Source organism: Leptonychotes weddellii, chromosome 16 (assembly GCF_054177405.1).
Source record: "Leptonychotes weddellii isolate Sample4059 chromosome 16, ASM5417740v2, whole genome shotgun sequence".
In the NCBI taxonomy this organism is placed as follows: Eukaryota; Metazoa; Chordata; class Mammalia; order Carnivora; family Phocidae; genus Leptonychotes; species Leptonychotes weddellii.
In genome coordinates this window covers 9,484,093-9,505,285 of record NC_138384.1, presented here as the reverse complement: position 1 = coordinate 9,505,285, position 21,193 = coordinate 9,484,093, and the positions used below count along the sequence as shown (strand labels likewise).

At 43.0% G+C, this 21,193-nt stretch overlaps 1 protein-coding gene across 1 annotated transcript in view; it reads right to left on the bottom strand.

The window, feature by feature from the left end:
- Positions 1-21,193, bottom strand: part of ADAMTS18 (ADAM metallopeptidase with thrombospondin type 1 motif 18) — a 132,347-nt gene that overhangs the window by 42,348 nt on the left and 68,806 nt on the right. Inside the window, exons 8-11 of the mRNA XM_081807868.1 lie at positions 19,217-19,388; positions 11,692-11,787; positions 7,190-7,338; positions 813-985 (exon numbers count right to left, since the gene is read on the bottom strand). Of these exons, the coding sequence (XP_081663994.1) occupies positions 813-985; positions 7,190-7,338; positions 11,692-11,787; positions 19,217-19,388 (590 nt within the window). The remainder of the gene's footprint in view (positions 1-812; positions 986-7,189; positions 7,339-11,691; positions 11,788-19,216; positions 19,389-21,193) is intronic.

The window sequence follows — 21,193 nt, the reverse complement described above, 5'->3', positions numbered from 1 at the left end:
ACGGGTTCTTTTTGAGCTTCTGCCCAGCTACGACCCTCAGTCTTATTTCCCACGAATTGCCACTAACATCAGGGTCTTCCCATTCTACCCGTGTGCCCTTGGGGCTCCCAGTTATCCTTTCTCAAGCAAGGATGGCTGAGTTTTGATAAAGCAAGGGAACTGAAATAATAGAAGGCAAACAACCAGAACGGTGACAGCTTAGTCTGCGAAGGTAACAGAAAGCGCATTAAATGTGTACATTATAACTAAAATAAATGTTTGGATACTTTGGTAAAATAAAAACAATTCAATTTAAAAGGTAAAATACAAGCCACAACTTTAAGTAATAGTAAGTACTAGGAACGCAGTATGGAGACATTTTGAAATTCATGGCTCTGTGTGTGTGTGTGTGTGTAATACCCTGCAAAGAGGCCTTCCCATGCAATCATCTAACACGTCAATTGCTGAATATGGTGTCTCTATGGGGCATATATGGTTTCATGGGTTTTTGGTTTGGACAATTCATACCAATTTCAATTAACATCCCTGGGAGACTTAATTGCTGAAATGTCAAAGGTAAGTTCTGAAACATAAGTACATTCCAAACACATGAACCCTTTGGCTTACAAATGTGGGGGACAAATGGTTGTCTTGTGAAAAAAAAAAAAGTATGGAAAAATAAACAAAACCTATGGAAGTGAATGAAAAACTGGGTCAGGACAGGTCTAGAGGATGACCTCAACATCGAAACTCTTTTATGTAGGCAGCGATTTCGTTCACATTGCTGTCCACAAAGAGTCATATTTGTTGGAGGTTTAGAGAGACCAAATTACCTTCCACTTTGGTATAGGGCTTCCACTGGTAGAACCATCCACGGAAAGGTTTGCTGTTATATTCTGCACACTGCTGGGCTCGGAAATCCAAGCTATTTTCATTACAAGGGTTAATATTGCACAGCTGATACATACGGCTTGAACCTGGACAGAACTTGCCACCATACTGAGGCCTAAAAATAAAATGAAAGAGCTTTAGTGTGAGCAGACAGAGGGCTCATTATTAGTCATAAGCAATAATGTAAGGAGGGACAATCAAGATGAACATTATCAGAAGGCATGCAGTGTATGCGATCTGTGACAAGAACGGAAATAATGTAGTATACGACATGCCATGTCCCTCCTTGTATCCATGGCAGGCAGAACCCATCAATCAGGGACTTGCTCTTTCTTTTCTTTCTTTTCCCAATATGGCCTTTGGGGAGGCATTACCACTGCTCAGCAACTGGAACTGCCATGTTCGATAAAACTGACTTGTCATCCCTGATCCCAGTGTTACATTCTGGCTACTTCCTTAAAGAATGATGAGAGCATATTCTTGATGCTCCTCATGTTACCTGTTGTGGGAAATTTGTAAATGCACCTAAATGTTCTCATTAATGTAGACAGATGTGTGTCTGTGTGCTACAAAGCTCTTCAAATGTGGACCCAACCTACTCCCCAGCTCTCCTCCCATTTCTAAACACACCCAGCTTCCTACAGTATGTCATCCACCTGCTGCTATGTAGAAAGTCAGGACACCGAAGAGAAAGAGCAGAAAGCCCCATTTGCCATGTCCTCCCATCTGGCTCTGTCAGTCACTGAGCCGACGTTCTGATTGTTGTCTGACTGTTGTATATTTTACTCTAGTTGATCCTAAACTGTGAACAAAAATGCCCTTGTTTTCATCTGCATAATCACTTTTTAACTTTGTAGGCGGCCTACTCCTCTCCTGCCAAACACAATGGGAAATGGATTTCCAGAGTAGGGAATCCCATTAGAACATAAATAATTATGATCTAATGGCCAGCTCTTTAAGCTCTTGGTAGGTAGACTGCAAAAACCAGAAAGCAATATAAACAAAAAAGGAGCATAAACCAAAACGAAAATGACCAATAACGGCTTATCCAGCTTCTTACAGGCACAAAGCAATTGCTTTTTCTCATGCTCACTTTTTTGTGCTTTTCTCCAAAGGCTAAAACCCAACTACGGATCATCTCACACAAAGGCTCAATGCAAACATGTAACATGAAAGAAGGCTCCAGGTTAATAAATTTATGTGATTAAAATTCCTTGTCTCTTTAGGAAGCACAAGAATGCTATAAAACACCCCTGGATTTGCTTCAGCATATTTTATCAAATCCTCGTGCAACTGCAAGCTAAGATGGATTCAACAGAAACGGGAAGGGTCACAACACCAGAATGAGATTTTTTTGCTATTTCAAAACACTCTGGAGCAACTACTTAAACATTCAGCAGCCATTGTGCTGGATTAAATCCCCGAAGACTTCTTAAATCATTATCTGAAAAGTGCTTAGAAAAACCTTAAAGGGCCCTACGATAGCTTTACTATTCCCGGTCATTTTTACAAGGCATTTTTAAAACTTTCTTAGTTGAAGACATTCTGTCTGCGATTCTACAAATAGCCTTCATTTAGACTCCTCAGATTCGATAAAGCGAAAGAGGACCATATGTGTTAACTTTTTCAACTCGGAAACCGTAACACGGAAAAGATCTCGAAACTGCCATAGCACCCCCTCATTTTGTAGACGAGGTGAAAGACGGATGAGAAAGCTCATAAAACTTGCCAAGTGAAGATCCCATAGCCAGCAAGAGACAGGGCACAGCTAAGCCCCCTACCTTTGACTCCCCGGGATCCCTTCCCTGAGCCACTCTGCCTGCATTCAGCTGAGTTAGGCAGCAGGGGCCGGCAGGAAAGAGGAAGACAGTCAGGTACCATGGTTAGGGAGCTGGCCTTTTATAATGAGGCTGCTCTGGATTTAAATATTCTCTGCCTCTTCCCAGCTTATCTTTAGGCAACTGGTTTAACCTCCTAACCTGTAAAATGGGGGCAGTTGTGATGATTAACAGTGTGATGTTGGTAAAGAATTTAGGGCTGACAAAGTACGGAAGCAGTCCATGTGGCCATCAGTAGGTGAATGGATAAAGAGATGGTATATGTACACAATGGAATATTATTCAGCCATCAGAAAGAATGAAATCTTGCCATTTGCAATGACGTGGATGGAGCTAGAGGGTACTGTGCTAAGGAAATGAGTCAGTCAGGGAAATACAGAGAAATATGATCTCACTCATACGTGGAATTAAATACAACAAACAATCACAGGGGAAAAAGAGAGAGAGACAAACCGAGAAACAGACTCTTAACTCTAGAGAACAAACTGATAGTTACCAGGGGGGGAGGTGGGTGGGGGGATGGGGGACATAGAGGATGGGGATTAAAGAGTACATTTATCATCATGAAAAAAATAAAATAAAATGATAAAAAAACAAAGGTCACAAAATAAATGAGATATGATCTTCAAAAAAAAAAAAAGAATTTAGGGTTGAGTCTAGGACAGAGTTAACACAGATTAATGACTGGCAAGAATTTGTACTTTTCCATCAAATCCTCAAATACAGGTACATTCTTCTGCAGCTGTAAACAAAAGTGTGAGGATAAATTGACAGAAAATTCTACCATGACATCTTTTGGTGTAACAAGATTAAAACAAAAATATAAACAGTCAGAAAACAAATGTCTGGGAACATGATTTTGTCCTTATATTAGACCATTATAAAGGATCCTCATTTTTACTTCTGCATAATTTATCATGTCCTGGCTACAGATGGTCACAACATTGGCTAGCTGATCAACAGAACCAGTGGGGGAGCTCTGTTAAAAAAAAGATAGCCACACAGACAGATGGACTGACTCCAGGGTCCCTCCAGATTTCTCAATAAGAATGTATGATGGGAAGATCCAGAAATCAGTGGGTTTTTTTTAAGCATACTTGGTGATTTTGATAATCACCTGAGCCTGGAAATTACTGGTTGAAAAGTGGGACAGAGATTTAATTCAATTATTATTCTAGAGCTATGACTCTAGAGGCATATTATTTTTTTCTCAAATAGACTTGCAGTTTAGAAAAGTTCTAGAATGCCTTTGCATGTTTCATTTTCACTACCTAAATTTTTGCGATTTTTTTGAACAGACTTTACAGAAATTCCACTAGGCTCCTTTAGACTGTAATAATTGAATAGTCATGGAACCAGAAGGAATGTCAGAGGATTAAAAGTGTGGGCTCCTGGTCTGACCCTACCACTACCAGCTTGGTGACCCGGGCGAAGATTGCTGCTCTGGGACCCTCCGCCTGCCCTGGTTACTCATTCATCAAATAACTGGATCAGACAACAGGTTGCAACTCATGCATCTGTTCTAGGTAGATTGGGAGGGAAGGCCTGAAGAAATGTTTCGAGGTTCCTGCGGCATAGTAAGGCTCAGTAGAAAACAGAGCTTCTTTCCATTAAAAATGTCCACCTCAGGGGTGCCTGGATGGCTCAGCTGGTTAAGCGTTGGACTCCTGGTTTTGGCTCAGGTCATGATCTCAGGGTTGTGAGATCGAGCCCCACATCGGGCTCTGCGCTCAGCATGGAGCCTGCTTGAGAGGTTCTCCCTCTCCACCTGTCCCTCCCCCCACTCACATGCTCTCTCTCTCTCTCAAAATAAATAAATAAAAATAAAAATGTCTACCCTAGACATGGGAAAAAGAAGGGCCATATGTGTGTGGTACCAGTGATTCCAGAACCAGATAACCTTCAAACACTTTTAAAGCTGAAAAGTTGGGTAAGTCCACAAATCAGCCAGGAATAGTTCATTTTTATGAAACAAAATATGTTCTGGGAAAACCATCATTATGTGAAATAAAAGCTCCTACTGCTTCTCACATGAGAAAATGAAACTGGTTAGGTGGAATAATGTGAACACACCAAATGTTTGAACTGAAGCAAAGAAGAAATCAGTAATTTAAAATGGGGGGGGTAACCTCAGTTTTACTACCACAAAGTGAAATAAGAACAGAGAACAACTAATTCAATTGCCTTGGGACAACTGCTCATGTACTTGTTTTATTTGTGAGGCATAATTAAAGTAAACAGTATCCCGAGGAGCCTTAATCTTGAAATGATAAAACGGCACCAAATGGAACTACATTAGTCATTCTCTTATTAGGCATTTCTGAAACTACAATATGATCTTTCCATGAACAATACCCTATTATAATGAGAGTTCTCAATCCCACAGATATGAGAGAGGTTTTAATTTAAATCTCAGGGGTGTCATTCACGCATGTTACCAGCAGAGCTATTAAATTAGGTAATCTATTTCTTTCTTGGGAAAATACTGAGCTGTAAAATGTTGTGATGTATGAAAACCAGATCTGTGAAATAGGCTGAAAAAATGAAAAGTAATATAATGATTTTAAGAATCCTACCCAAGATATGGGCTACATTCAAAGTACGAGGAGGGTGGTTTTAATAGTCTGATATAAGCTGGAAATGCATCACAAGCCTGTCTACCATCACGCCTAGTTACTGGATCGGAATAAACCAGTGAGTTTCACCTGGGGATGGCTTTGCCCCCTACAGGACATGTGACAGTCTCAGGACATTTTTGGTTATCAGGGGGCTGTCGGGGAGGGAGCGCCATCCTACTGGCATCTAGTGGGGAGAGGTCAGGGCTGCTGGTAAACATCCTGCCATGTCCTGGACAAACCCCCTAACAAAAATTTTCCAGCCCAAAATGTCAACAGTGTCAAAGTTGAAGAATACTGTTAGCCTGAGATCCCAAAGAGCACGTAGCAAACCATGGTCAAAGTGTCTTCTGACCCTCTCCTAGTTGGGAACAAACTGGCCTCTTGATCCAGCTCAGGCTGCTGACTCAGATAAAAGGCCAGGCCCCTTTTAAATTTTTCCTTCTGCTCCAGTTTCATTTATTTATTTTAATTCTTAATCTACCAAACATTTATGCGATGCTTGTAACATGCCAGGCACTTTGTAGAAGCGCTTTGCAAACATTAACTCAGTTGATGTAGGCACTCTCCTTAGTCCATTTTTTACCAGTGAGGAATCTAGAGCAGGGAGAGAAAGCTGTCTGTGGCTACATAGCTGGAGAGAGGCAGGGCCGGGAGGCAAACCTATGTAGGGTTCTGGGCTTAGGACCTTCACGCTATACCACCACTCAGTGCTGTGAAGTGACATCCCTATCTTCCAAGGACCCCTCACGCTCTTCTCTACCACATTCTCCAAAAGTCCAGTTTCGTCAGGAAGGCCTCCCTCCCCCCTCCCCTTGTTTTGGAGGACCCATCCTCTGCTACCCTGTACTCCGGGTCGAGTTTAGGATGAAGGTGATAAAAGCCACACGGACCCCGGATCCTTTTGTTGAATGCCCACTGGAGGCTCCCTGGTAGGGGGCATTCTACAGACCCCCTTCTCATCCCCCCAAACCTTCAGAGGAGGCATTACTGTCTCAACCTTACATATAGATTCAAGCTCAGAGTTCAAGTGAACTTCCCAAAGTCACATAATTAATAGGCGGCAGACCCAGGATTTGCAGTCCCATCTGGCTCTCAACCCTGGGCTCTCTCCACATCCCTGTGCCAATCAGGGAGCGGGCATCTCCCGAGGGTTGCACACGGGGATGAGAGCAGAGGAAAGGAACATAAAACCGCCTTCGTTTTCAAAGAACACAGAACCCCAGTACACCCGGGGCCAGAGCGTGCCCACAGGTGACCACAGGCCAGTCTCCCATCTGTAGATGCTGTGATTAGTCCTCACTGCGTTCTGTTTAAAGCAAACGGAATTTGTTGTCAGTATCTGAACAGTCGGGAAATTTCACACACATTTTTTTTGGATTTCTGGTTTCTCTTGAAAAGTCAGGCAGATCTGTCACCACGTGTTGATGTACATTCCTGCAAGGCAAAAATTAGCATACTTTCTCCAGTTCATCAGTTTGAAACACACACACACACACACACGCACACACACACACACACATTCCACTGGCCAAGCTTCTCAGCTCCACAACACAGGCATTTGACTGTGTGACCGTGTGGCTCAAATTTAGATTCGGAAACGAGCTCGGGCTATCACTTGAGTCTCTGATCGTCCTAGTCACACATACATAGAGTAGCTCCTTTGTTGTTTTTGGGTTTCTGACCGTCACACCCCCACCCCCTGCCCAGTGCCTGTAGTCTGTATATGCAAACCGTAAAACCCCAGTTTGGTTGTGATTCACTGGAGGGAAGGCAACTGCACTTAAAAACCAGTACGTAAGCCAAACAAAACCCAAACCGTACATTCTTGCCTTTTACGAATACGGACTTTCTTTGGAGCCTTACTTGGGGTTATTGCAGTGTCTCTCTTGATACTTTACTCCACCACCACAGGTTCGCGAACACTCTGACCACTTGGACCAGGCGGACCACTGGCCGTGGACGGGCCGGGGGCCGTGCTCCCCAAACTTCACACACTGGCCTTGCCGACACCACTATAAAAAGAAGGTGTGACACGTTTCCTGTCAGAGTCCATGCGGGGACGGGAAGGAGAGGCAGACACCTGCGCGTTAACGGAAAAATGAGCGCGTCGGCAAATGGGAGAACGCAGGACACCTTGACAGGTTCCTTGGCCATCTGCACTTTACCGACACCAGGTTGCTCTGCATCTACTGTGTGCATTTTGAAAGGCTGACATCTAGGGAGGGGGCATCTGTCACCAGCAGGCGAGGATCGTATGCTTTGTGAGCTGTCGAGGTGAAATGTTCAGGTAAGATTCCACCCAACAGCCAAGGGACTCAGTGCAAGCACAAGGACAACGGAGCCTCCCCCGAAATCTAGAAACAAGGCTGCTTTGAGAACAATGTGGATCATTCACTCAGGGAGAACCGGGTTTTTTTTTTAGGTATGAACACGAATTTATCATTCTGATGATCTTATCATAAAAACAGATACAATTATGCAGACATTTTTGTTTATCCCAAACCATCCCTACGGAGCACTTCTTATGAAGCCCAATAGTTCTCAGTCCAGGCCAACTGTGCTTGTAGATAACACCCTTTGACCTTTTTGTCTGTATGAAAGGTCCCTGCTCCAGACCCTCGGATGACTTTGAGCTCTCCGAGTGTCTTTTAGGAATTAGCTCTGGGTCTTTCATTTGCTAGTGCTCTGATCGAGCCAGGACGAGAACGGTTTTCTGGGCTAACCTCTCCATTTGTTTTCTTTTGCAATACATTCCAGGCTTTGCTGGTCATCTCTGTCCTTGGGGCTTGCATTAGCCTCTGGTAGTGGTTTTATTCCTGTGGTGCTTTTATTATGAGCAAGTTCTGCATGACTTAGCGTAACTGCACACTTTCCTAAAAGCCTCCACAGTGAGATCCAATGGACTGGGGTTTGGACCATGCATGCCAGGTTCTGCCGAGGAATGGGGCTTCAGTTACAGAATTAGGGGGAGGTGGTTTGACTTTCAAATCTTCGCTTTCCCCCTGGGATACATTTGGCTCCTTGGCTGTTTATTGTGTGGCGAGTGAACTTTGCCCAGTTCAAGATATTGCTTCCTTTCTTCAAATTCTTGCCGTGTGCGGATTACTTCTTGTGTTTTTCATTTGTCTTTTCCCTGGATTAAGTGCCATTTCAGAGTTTGCATGAACTCCTGTAACACCATTGAGCCCTTTTAGGGGGAAAGCAATTGGTCATTAGAGGATCTGGGCCACTGGGAGCAGCAATCAGAATCTTCCCAACCAGGAGTCCCCGGGACTGTCCTGGCTGAGCTCAGTGGCGGACACAAGGTAAGAGCCAACAGCAACAGCAGGGGCTGCACTTCATGAAGTTGCTCCTAGGTGCCAGAAACAGTGCAGGCAGGGGGAGCGGGAGGACTTCCCGTGCACTTCCTAACGTAATCCTCCCAAAGCGCTAAGGAGTTAGTAACTATTTTCTGGATGAGAGAAATTCAGCAAAGAAATACTAACACAGCTACCCAAAGCAGCCACATAGGTACAGCTGAGGCTCAATTTCAACTCAGTCACCAAAGCCCCTCAACAGGATATGTATCCTTCTCGCCTCAGAGGCAAATGCGCCCCCCGCCCCCCGCATAGGTCTTAACCTGAATTTCTTTCTTTTTTTTAAGAAATATGGTTTTTAGATCTGTTCCAAACCTTCAATTAATTTAACTTTCTTTTATTTCAGGATTCATCCTAGTATTGGCTTAGGTTGCCAGAAGATTGTCTCCTCTGGCTTTTTCATTCAGTATAGAAATCAGAAGTAAATACATGAATGCACACACACACACACACACACATCCTCTTTGGATCTCACTGCAGAGGCTTGTAGGAAAGTGTGAAGTTATTCTAAGTCACGCAGAACTTGCTCATAATATACATATTATATATATATGTGTGTGTGATTCACACACACGTGCATAATACACTTATAAAATTCTACATATAAAATTGTATCTATTCATACGTATACAGATAGGCATTTCTTCTAATTTCAAACTGAGTGGCCGTAACTGGGCAGACACCTTTTATGACCAACAGAAAACACAAGCCTTTCTTTTCTTGCACATGTAACTAGATAAACGTATGTGCTTTTTCACATCCTCACATGTTTACTGAACATTCACGGTCCAAATATCACTGAATGACCAGGGACTAGAAAGATATGGGGAAGAATTCAGCTAGGCTCCAGTTACAAAGGAACAAAACACAGAGTAGTCGCTACGCTGTAGGACACTTGATATAAAGCATAAGGCATGGTCCTGGCCTCACGGAGTATATAGTCTAATGAAGAGCTGGTTCCATCCCCTAGAGGAGGAAGAGTCCGAGAACCTTGCACGTGGATGCAGTAATAATTAAACCGGAGTGATGACGGACGGAACTCATCTGAACGTTTTCTGCTGAGGGGGAGGCCTTCCCCCATTCATTCAGGGGCATTCCCCCAGTATTTAAAACTGCAGCCTGGTCTCTTAAAATAATGAGGTGGGGGAGTGGCATGAGGACATCTGTTTTCTAACTTCTGGACCGCTTTGTCTCAGGTTACAGTAACTAAAGTCTAATCCAGGGGCATTTTCATGCCCATGGAACTACATCCCTGGTGTAGGTAGGTAATAAAAACTTCAGCCCTATGCCACTTGGCACTTACTTATTAGATCAATCTATTCTTCTACATCCCTCTTATGTTTAATGCTGTTGCGTTCATAATGAAAAAATACCCACTAATCCTCGAGTTTCAAGTCCTAAATTTTGATGCTCTAAAAATAAAAATGACGGGGCGCCTGGGTGGCTCAGTCGGTTGAGCGGCTGCCTTCGGCTCAGGTCATGATCCCGGGGTCCTGGGATAGAGTCCCTAGTCAGGCTCCCTGCTCAGCAGGGAGTCTGCTTGTTCCTCTCCCTCTGCCCCTCCGCCCCAACTCGTGCTCCCTCATAAATAAATACAATCTTTAAAAAATAAAAATGACTTGAGCAGTACTTATATGTTCAATTATTTCACTATTTTGCCTCATCACACCTAAAACATTCCATGCCCATTTTCAATGAGCATCCTTAGTGGAATTTCCTAAGACAGGTACTTCTGAAGGAAAGTTGCACATAGTACCTCAACTTTTTAAAAAAAAAATTATTTTCTTTAAAATCAAAGAGTTAAAAAATGAAAATATTTTAAAAGACTTTGAATAAATGACTCAATATTAGTAAGCATTTTCTGAACACTTGTTAATTTTTGTGTGCCTATATTTTTGCCTTTATCGTTAATCTCTCACTTAAAGTCTCTCTCCCATCCAACTGAGGATGGGATTCACATTCCAACATCCACCTTGGTGTACCCACTCACTGTACTTCATTCTAATAAGTGCATACCTAATCCCGAGCATCGACAGCAACTCAGGGCTTAAAGGAGGTCTGTTTAAAAAGAAAGTCCACGTTATTGGCTTCTGCACAGGTTTCCCCACTGGACTGGGAGCTCTTGAAGAGATAAAACTGAATTTTATTCATCCTTGTATCCCCAGGGTCTCCTGTCTCTGATATCTAGCAGTCAATAAGTTATTGTGCAACTGAATTCACTTTAAATGACCGAGTCTTCTCTACCAGCTCATGCTGCCTCGGGAGAGCCAGAAGCAGAGATCAGAGATCCTGGAGCATCTCCACGCTCCCCTCTTTCATAGCCCTTGATCATGATCTTCCAAAGGAATGCACCAAATCTGGGTCATATACTGCTGTATCAAGTGCTTCTCTCCCTGCAGATGCTACTAAGAAAGGAGAAAAAAAACCCAGAAACTATGAATGTTCTTCATTCAAAACACAGATATCTCATATTGGAGATGGTTCTGAGGACTGACCGTACTTGCCGGCTACCGGCTTTCTGGTACAACCGACAGTGACCCAGCTTACCCTTTGCCAGGAGTCCCTCTACGTGACGGGACTCCCCTGAGCGTGTCAGAAACTCAGTGATGGGTCCCGGGAGGTGAGAAGTAGAAGCCTTGTATGGGGGGACAGTCCTTCCTTTGCTACTAAGGGGACATCTGCTCCCTGAAGCTTCTCTATACTAAATCAAGTTTAAAAGGCAAACAGTATACAATGAAACCTTCCACCTTGTTCAAATATTTCATCTAAAAATGGAAACCAAAGTCAGAAAAAAAAATCATCATAAACAATGGAGCCAACTGGGTGATATTAGCATTGAGTTTTTATAATAGCTGCTACGTAATGCTAGTGGATTTAAAGACAAGTCAGAAAATGTATGCGGCCAAGGCATTCCATTCTGAAGGTCCCAGTACAAATAGTTTGTATGATGGTTTGTTTCTATGCGTTACCGTATTTCCAGAACTAAAAACTAACACGTATGCAGTTTACCATACTCAAGCCACAAACGGTCCCTTCCGCTGCAGGCATAAACTTGGTCTCACACCTGTGACCCACTCGGTGGCACCAAAGAGACTTGCAAATGTCCTGAAAGGAAAGAAGCAGCTGGTAAGGGTGTTGCTAGAATAAAAATGAAAATATCCAAAGCTTTTGTACACAATATTGTATTTTGATGGGGAGGTAATAATAGTTCATCTCAGGACCACTGGGCTTGAAACTAAGAGACCTGGTTTGTAATAATCACCACCAACACCACCACCAGTGAAGCAGGAGAGGCCAAGATTGGAATCGAGCACATCGGATTCAAATCCTTGCCCCAGAATCCCAGGTTCCACGCCCTATAGACGGACATGTTCTAGAAGTCACCGATGTGCAGTTTTCTCCCCTGTGCAAACAGTGATAAAAGTAGCTCTTGCCTCTCCATTGGTTCTCAAGGATAAATGGTGTGAATGATCACCATCATCACCTTCCTCCTCTTTAGTAATTTTGAAGCATTTCGACAATTCTCACACCATGAAAGAGTTTAACTCTCATGCTAGACTGTGGTAGGCAGAATACTGCCCCCCCTCCCAAAAAGGACCACATCCAAATCACTGACACCTGTAACTTTGTGCAGTTACATAGCAGAGGAGAATTAAAATTGCAGACGTAATTAAGGTTGTTCATCAGTTGACCTTGAGATGGGGAAACTATCTTAATTTTCCACATGGGCCCAAGATAATCATGAGGGGCCTTAAATAGGGCAGAGGAAGACAGAAGAGAACCAGAGAAAGGACAGTGTGAGGAGGACTAAGGGGGATGTTTTTGCTTTGAAGATGGGGGAAGGGGCCATGAGCCAAGGAACGTAGGAGGCTTCTAGAAGCTGGAGAAGGCAAGAAAATGGCTTCTCTTCTGGAGCCTCCAGAAGGGAAACAACCCTGACAACACTTGATCTTAGCCCAGTGAGACTCATTCCAGATGTCTACCTCCAGAACTGTAAAAAAATAAATTTGTATATTAAGTCACCAATTTCATGGAAAGTTAGAGCAGTCACAGGAAACTAGTACTGTTACTAACACCATTTAGTGTTGGACACTAAGCTAATTCCCCACATATACTAATTTAGATGATGGGACTGAGCAAGCTATTGACACTTTCAAAGCCACCAAGTCACACACAGCTGGTAAGTGGCAAAGGCAGGACTCACACTGGCCTGATTCCAGCCAGAGTCCTCGACCACTGCTCTCTGGACCTGGATTTGCCATTAAAGGAAGTTGGAAAGCTCTCAACATCTGGGCCTCTGTTATCCATCTATAAAGCGAGGGGACCGAACCAGATTCCCTCCAGCTCAAACAGCTGAAGTTGCTACTCAGAATTATGTCATTAAGAGAATGTCAAAATCATGAAATGTCAAAATCATTCCATTTTGTTTGCCATATTCTATTTACTGGGATAGACGTGTGAACGCATACAATTTGGAGGAAAATATTAACAACAAGGGAGGAAACAAAATGACTTTTGTGGTCACTTGGTGTGGCCCCGAAAATTCCATTAACCGGACACCCAATTCCCCAAGCCTTCCGGTTAATGTAGCTTTCACGGTGACACAATATGGCAAGAACATGCTCAGGGGTTATTTCACAAAAAGTTTTCCACAGAACCAAGAAGAGGAAATACAGGGAAACCAGAGAGATGTGCAGTGAGCCTGATTGTGTAAACCATAAAGTTCTCCCCCACCGCCCCCCCAAAAAAAAGAGAATGGAAGGATATTCAGGATGCTGCTGGGGACTATAACCCACCCGTGGCCCCAGACATGTGCCACACATACCATGATACCATTTTCAAATCTCAAAACAGCTCCTAAGACACAATATTACAGTGTTTCCCACACACGTGGACCTGCAACTGACATTAGTAGAAAGCATGAGGCAGCCTGCCAACAAGTGAATCAGCTTCATCATCTCTGTGTGCTCTCCTCCATGTATCACCCTGGGCCTGGGGAGAACAACTTAATGTGGAAAAAGACAGTCGACATCAAAATGGAGAAAGGAGAGGCAACCAATGAAACACAGCCACAGTTAGAAAGGCTTTCAGAATTAAACTGTTTCCCTCCTGACAGCCAGCGAGCAGCCATAACCCACACCCTTCGCCTATGTGGCAGCCACCGAAAATGACCCTGGGGCAGACCCAGGCAGAGGAGACCCAGATTCCACAGCCAATGCCAAGCCACAGGGCGAAGGAGAAGGGGCAGCTGGAGAAGACCGGGAAAATGAGGCAAAACACAAAAACACAGGATTCCAGAGTGAAATCAGACAGGCTGTATGAACATGTTATTTCTTTTGTGGTGAAGGACATAAGTCAAACGTAATTATAGCCAACTACGTGCTTTGACGACCATGAGAGTCTTCTGAGAAAGCTCCCTTGCAAAGTAAACAGAAATAAGAGTTTGTACTTTTTTGCTTGCTCTCTCCTCTTTTTTTTTTTCCCAACATATTCAACTAACTTTTCCTTATCTATAATTCCCTAGACTGGAGTCATAATTTAAGGGAAAAAGAAATAACCACAGAGACTCCAAGGTCTCATGTTGCCTGCATGTGATTTTTAAGGAGAGTCTCGATACTAGGCATTACTCTGTCCTATCACTTGTTGACCATGTTGTCCTGTTGTGTTCCAAAGATTCTGAAGGACGCCCCTCCAAGCAAAACCCGATGTGCTCAAAATGTTAATGGTTTCTGCAAATCGAATTTTATAAAGCACCGAACACATCCAAAACAAAATTCCCCATCTGTCCCCCCAAACCTGTTCAGACTCTTCCAGCTCATGTTATGACACCTCCGTACTTCTAGATGCTCAAGCCAAAAATCCTAGAGTCCTCCTTGACTCCTCTCTCTCTCTCTCTCTCTCCCTTCCTTGAGGAGGGATGAGACGGGGACAGAGGCAAAATCCTCCACTTGATGAAAATGGGAGTGCTAAAGAAATGTTGGTTTTAGTTACCATGTAAATTCAGCAAATGATTCCTGGGTCTCTGGCAACACGGTGGGTACACGCTACGTATTTGCCATCCACTGAGGCAAGAGGCACACCTGGTCAGTTATAATATGGAACCACAAGTTTACGATGGTCCACAGAGGGTGCAGATGGAGCCTGGGTGAAAGGAATGCTTAAATCTCCTTGGGGAAAATAGGAGGTACCGCTTGCACTGAATCTCCAACAACAGTAAAAGATGATTAGGTATTTGTCACATGGGTGACCATGCAGCTTTCTAGGGTGGGAGGCATGTCTACAAAGGCTTGTAGACATGAAAGAAGGAACGGTATGAGAAAATACAAGGACATCAACACAGTTGGAACATAAGTCCATGGGGGAAGTTAGTAAGAGTTGAAACCTGATGTAGTAAATTTAGTAGATTGCAAAGTAGGTAAAATTTACTGATTACATTTAGATTTAGATACTAGGAAGTTTCTCCTTATTCCCCATTCTTTTATCCCAATGTCAAGTTCTTTTTTTTAAAATAATATTTAAAATTGAGGTATAACTGACAGGTAACACTGTATTAGTTTCAGGTATACAACATAATGATTCAGTATTTGTATATATTACAAAAGATCAGCACAATAAATCCTGTTAACATCTGTCCCCATACATTGTTACAATTTTTCTTGTGATGAGGACTTATTAAGATCTACTCGCGGGGCGCCTGGGTGGCTCAGCTGGTTAAGCAGCTGCCTTCGGCTCAGGTCATGATCCTGGAGTCCCGGGATCGAGTCCCGCATCGGGCTCCCTGCTCGGTGGGGAGCCTGCTTCTCCCTTTCCCTCTACTCCTCCCCCTGCTTGTGCTCTCTCTCTGTCAAATAAATAAAATCTTTAAAAAAAAAAAAAAAAAGATCTACTCGCTCAGCAACTTTCAAACATGCAATAGAGTATTAACTATAGTCACCATGCTGTACATTGCATGTCCTTGATTTCTTTTCTAGAACTTTGTATCTTTTGACGTCCTTTATGCATTGCAATGTCAGATTCTTGAAAGAAGAAATACATGCCCATCCTACTATTTTTGACGTGCCTTTTCTTTTGAAGGAAGTGTACTCTGAGGTGATGGGCGCAAACGTAGTCACTGGAATTCAAATGCCTTCCCCATAATTCCTATTCTGCTTCGAGCCCTCTTGGTGCATCTGTAAGTGAACATTTATGGAGCTTCTGCTGTGTGACAGTAACTGCTGGCTGCTGAGGTAACAGAATACAGGCTGCTTGCTGCTAACTCAGTAAAATAAGGGGCATCAGAAGCACTGACCAGAGTCTTCCAGAGTTCGGGGCCTTGGGCAAGAAAGCCACGGGGAGAGAGGAGCCTGGGATGGCCATGCTGCTGGAGACAGGAGGGGGAGAGCATGAAGGAAAGCCTGGGTGTTCGCTGAGGGGTGCCGCCGTCCCAGGAGCTGCACCCTCACAATTACCAGGGAAGAACTGTCCTTATCCTCGCCTTACAGATAGATGAGGCCACAAAAGCCGAGGGAGGTTCAGCCATTTGCTCAGGGTTCTAGGATGTGGTGGAATAAGGTTTTAAACCCAGGTCTACCTAACTCCAAAAGTCAGACGGGGGTGGGGGGGTGGAGGGGGTGGTGTGTGTGAGTGAGAGTGTGTGTGTGTGTAAAACTGAAGACTGCCTAATTCAACAATTCCCAACCCTGAGTGTGCATCCAAATATCACCTAGAGCCCCGGGGTTCAAGCATTGCCAAGTCCTACCCCTAAACCTTCTTATTCTTTAGGGTGGGATGAGCCTTGATCATTTGCATTTATAACAAGTTCCAGGGGATGCTGATGATCAATTGCATCGCTGGTTTCAAAGACACTTGAGAATTCTTTCCTTTTTCCTTTTTTTTTCTCTTCTAACTATTATGCAAAACTACTTTTCCAGGAGGCATAAAGTTCAAAAAAAGTAGGCAGTGGAGGAGAATACGTTTGTAAGGGAAAGCAATGACAGGACAGTGAAGACTCTGAAAACAAACACCATCCTTTCCCTGTGCTGCCGGAGACAGGTCTACACTGTCCAGACCAGCAGGGCGAATGGAGGTTTGCTTGTTTAGGAAACCCCTCCCACGTAGGACCAGGCAGGAACTATCTGTGATTATCAGCGATAATGCCATGGTTGGTTACAAACAGTATCTTCTGCCCCCTAGGTTGTGGGGGGAAACATTCCACATTCGGGATCCACCACCTTCCCTGTCTTACCTCATGGTCATCTCAAACCTCTCCCTTAAGCAAATCTCCCCGCCCCTCCAGGCATTCCCATCCCTGTGCCTTCCTCATTCTAGCCAGTCTTCTAGTCTGCAATTCCCACTTCCCTTTGCTCCACTCCCCAAGGGAGACCATCAGACTGAGGTGCTGTCTCTCGAAAATATGGTATGGTTCCAGGAAAATATCTGTCCCTGAAGACTGGCTGTTTGAGCCCTGCACACTGTCGTACACGGAACAGGCACCCCACACGTTTGATGAATGTCTGATCCTGAAGGCATCTTAGTAATTTTTAAAACTTTCTTTATATTTCTAAAGAAAATCAAACTTTTTAGCAATTGTGCCTTTGCCGCAGAGTAAGCGCTTAAAAAATGTTTAATGACTGTGTAAGCTAGTGAAACCTTTAGGAATGAAAGGAAGAGGAGACAGAGTTAGGCAAACTTTGTCCGCAAAGTGAATGTCCACTGACTTCTGCCAAGCACATCAACAGGCAATTAGAAACAGCCGTACATTTATTAATGTATACACGATACACCAGCATTTGCCAAAGTAAGGTCCATGTACCATGGAGGATACACCAAAAAAATTGTGGATGGTGTGTGGGTAAACTTTTCTGATAGTCATACATTTAAAGAGCATTAGAAAAATATGTGATCCCATATCAAACCTGTGATTTGGTGGTTATTTATTAGGACTGGACTCATGTACTTTTAAGTGAGCTGATTTGTTAGAAAAGCAACACGTGAATAACAATACAGAGATACAGGGCGCCTGGGTGGCTCAGTCGGTTAAGCGTCTGCCTTCGGTTCAGGTCATGATCTCAGGGTTCTGGGATCGAGTCCCGCATTGGGCTCCCTGCTCAGCGGACAGCCTGCTTCTCCCTCTCCCTCTCCCTCTGCCTCCCTGCCCGGGCGCGCTCTCTCTCTCAAATAAATGAATAAATAATCTTAGAAAAAAAAACAACAGTATAGAGAGACAGCACAAAGAATGAAGGTAATTATCAATGACTGAATGTTGATGTTCATGACTGAGGCTTAGGAAACACTCCTATTAACTGGAGAGAAGGAAGCTTAACATCAATGTGATGGACAGGTTTAAAAGTTTTGAGGCTGTGGGCAAATGGAATACACATTCTCTGAGCTCCATGTAAAAAATAATTCTCCTTTCAAAAGGTCTTTGTGAAGACTGAGGAGAAGTAAAGTAAGTCTCTAAGAAGATGCCTTCTAAAAAAAAAAAAAAAAAAAAGTCTGGCGCTTAAAGGACTGAGCCACCCAGATGCCCCCCCCCGGGGTGCCTGGGTGGCTCAGTCGCTAGGCATCTGCCTTTGGCTCAGGTCATGATCCCAGGGTCCTGGGATCGAGCCCCACATCGGGCTCCCTGCTCCTCGGAGAGCTTGTTTCTCCCTCCCCCACTCCCCCTGCTGTGTTCCCTCTCTCGCTGTGTGTCTCTCTGTCAAATAAATAAATAAAACCTTAAAAGAAAAAAAAAGAAGATGTCTTCTGTGGAACAGAGGCTCACGTGGCAAGTGCCGGGGGGCGGTGGGAGGGGCAGTGTTATCCTCAATGGGGCTGTAGCAGAAGGAGGAACAGACAAGAGGAGGGATGGAAAAGGGGAAGAACAGGAAGAGACTAGGGAAAGGGAGCTATAAAACTTTGTCATTTCCCAGTTTCCAGATACCTAGGAATTCCACCTTTCTCTCTCTGGATAGTAGGGAAGAACAACTTAAAACTGATTCCACTTTGTATTGATGTTGAGATGGTCAGTGGTGGAGTTTTGGACCAACTGGTCCAATGTTTCTCCCATTTCTACATCCTGGACCTTTGCTTTTCCCATCAATGTTTCTCATAATATTGAAGGGAAGACTGGACACTCAAAGTTGGCTGTCAAGGGTAGTTTTCATATTCCATAAAGGCATAGGTATATATTTTGAGGTGGTGATGCTTTTTCAACGTATCACGTGAAAAGGGAATATGAACACAACAATAATAATCAGAATGATGAGAAGTAGGTAAATGTGACTCTACCCAGATTTACTACTTGTGATGAAATCCTCATCAACCCAGGAGGGATTTTCTCCCACAGATGCAGTCGGATGGTATTTAAACCAGGCATGGTCTATGGGGGATAAGCCCGGATAATTCACTGACAGTAAAATCGCCACTTAATTATCATGCCAAACAACTGACATTTTAGAGATAACCCAGACTCTAACCCTTGGCCTTCGCAAACCAAATGTTTAGATTTCTGTTAGGGACACAGACACATTGCAGAATCTTAATGTAAGTTTGAGATCACAAGCAAACATACCTTCACAAAACCGAGGCTGCATAACTTGGCTTTTGCTCCAAATTGCCACTTGCACTGTGTGTCAGCGTCATAAATCTGTCCTGGTAGTTTGTCCGGATATTTATACTGTCCTGTTTGCTTAGGCTCATCCACCAGACAGCCAGCCTGAGGTGTGCTGCCACGGAAACACAGCCTTGTTAATTCCCGTGTTTATCTGTGATCTTTCCACGTAAAGCAATACGCCTCTGAATGCACTCACATGAAGAAAAGCATAGCATGGCAGAAGATATAGGTAATACTGAATGTTAAAGTGGTATTTGTTTTTTCCAGAGAGTGAGTCCTGTCCTGCCTAAGAAGATGGAATTTACACAGCTACGGAACGTTTCACCTGGCGCTGGAAGTCATAGCTCTCCAAGTGGTTTGGTTTGGCCAGCTAGATGGGAAAGGTCAATATATTTGAAAACTCTCCCCAACAATGGTATTCAACAATATTCAACAGATTTTTATTGGGGTGCCTACTGTCACCAGGCTAACTGCTAAAGGTACAAAATAAACTAGACAGAGCTGGTACCTGTCTTCATGGAGTTGAAAGTCAGGCTGCATCTTTTATAAATAATGGGGCAGTGGTCAAAGATGTACTTTACCTTAAATAATCTTTACAAGCAAAAAATAAATTAGGTTTTTGAAAGTATCAGGAGAAAGGACGCATTGGGGCAATAAGCAGAATAATTCCCCAAAGTGTGCTCAACTGGGATGTGTTAAGAAAAAAAAATCAGTCTGGGTGGTGGATATTGTTAAATAGCACCTTCCCTCCATTTAAATTAAATAGCTAAACTATGATATCAATGAGAGGTAAAAGAGCATGGTGGTTAAGTATGATTTTGGAGGCAGACAGATGGGAATCCGAATCAACCATGAGACCAAGAGCAACTCTAATATACCTCATTACTGACAATGAGGTCCATTAAGAGTTTAACAGATCCAGCAAGAAAATGCAATATGCTCAACCCAGCACAATAAGCATTCAAAGTCAACTGTTGTTATCATCATCCCAAAACATTTAATTGTATCATATTAATGACAGAAATTCAATCTGTATTAAGTTGACCCTGATTTATAATATTTATTGATTCTATTCTCACATGAGATAGAAAAGATCATTTCAAAGCCCCAAATAATAAATTTATAATAAGACAATCTTCTATTTGATAAAACTTATCATTAGCAAAAGGTTTGTCAATTTCTTACTGTTCTTTGGGGTATTATTTGGTTAAACACCTTATATTTAATCAGCTTTGCCTGTGTGTATTACTAATTCTGTAAACATTTGAAAATCGTATGCAATAGTACAATTTAAGAAAAAAAGTATCAATATTATCAATTCCCAAAGATATTTTGTTAGTTTCCCTAACATTTGGTCAAAGGGAAATGGGATTAGAACTTGAGTGTTCTTATGAGTCAACATAGCATTATAAGATATATCATAACAACTAGAGTGCTATTATAATTACAATGGTCAAATATACATTGTTGCTACATAAAATGAGAGGAAACTTCAAAGGGTTCCAACTTTGGGTTCATCACTGAATATGAATCACAGAGTGCTACCTTCCTAACTCCCATTTTACTAATGACAAGTAGTTTGAGTTATCAAACGGATTTTATACAGCTATCATCCCCTTTGGATGTCTTCTGGACATAAAACGAGCTCATGGTTATTTTAAACAAAATAGGTAAGCAAGACAATATTCCATTCATTATAAAACACGCACACCATTTTAGCATTTTTAATACTCTTATGACCAAATTTATTGATCAGATTAAAATACTTAATCACAGTAAAAAGTATATCTAGCAACCTCTGGAGGTCATAAAGGGGAGATAGTTATAAGCATAGATCTTGGAGTCATACCTGACCTAAGTGTGAGTCTTATGTCTACAACTTACCAGCGGTAGTACATTAAGCAATACCATTAACCTCCCTAAGACTCAGTTTCC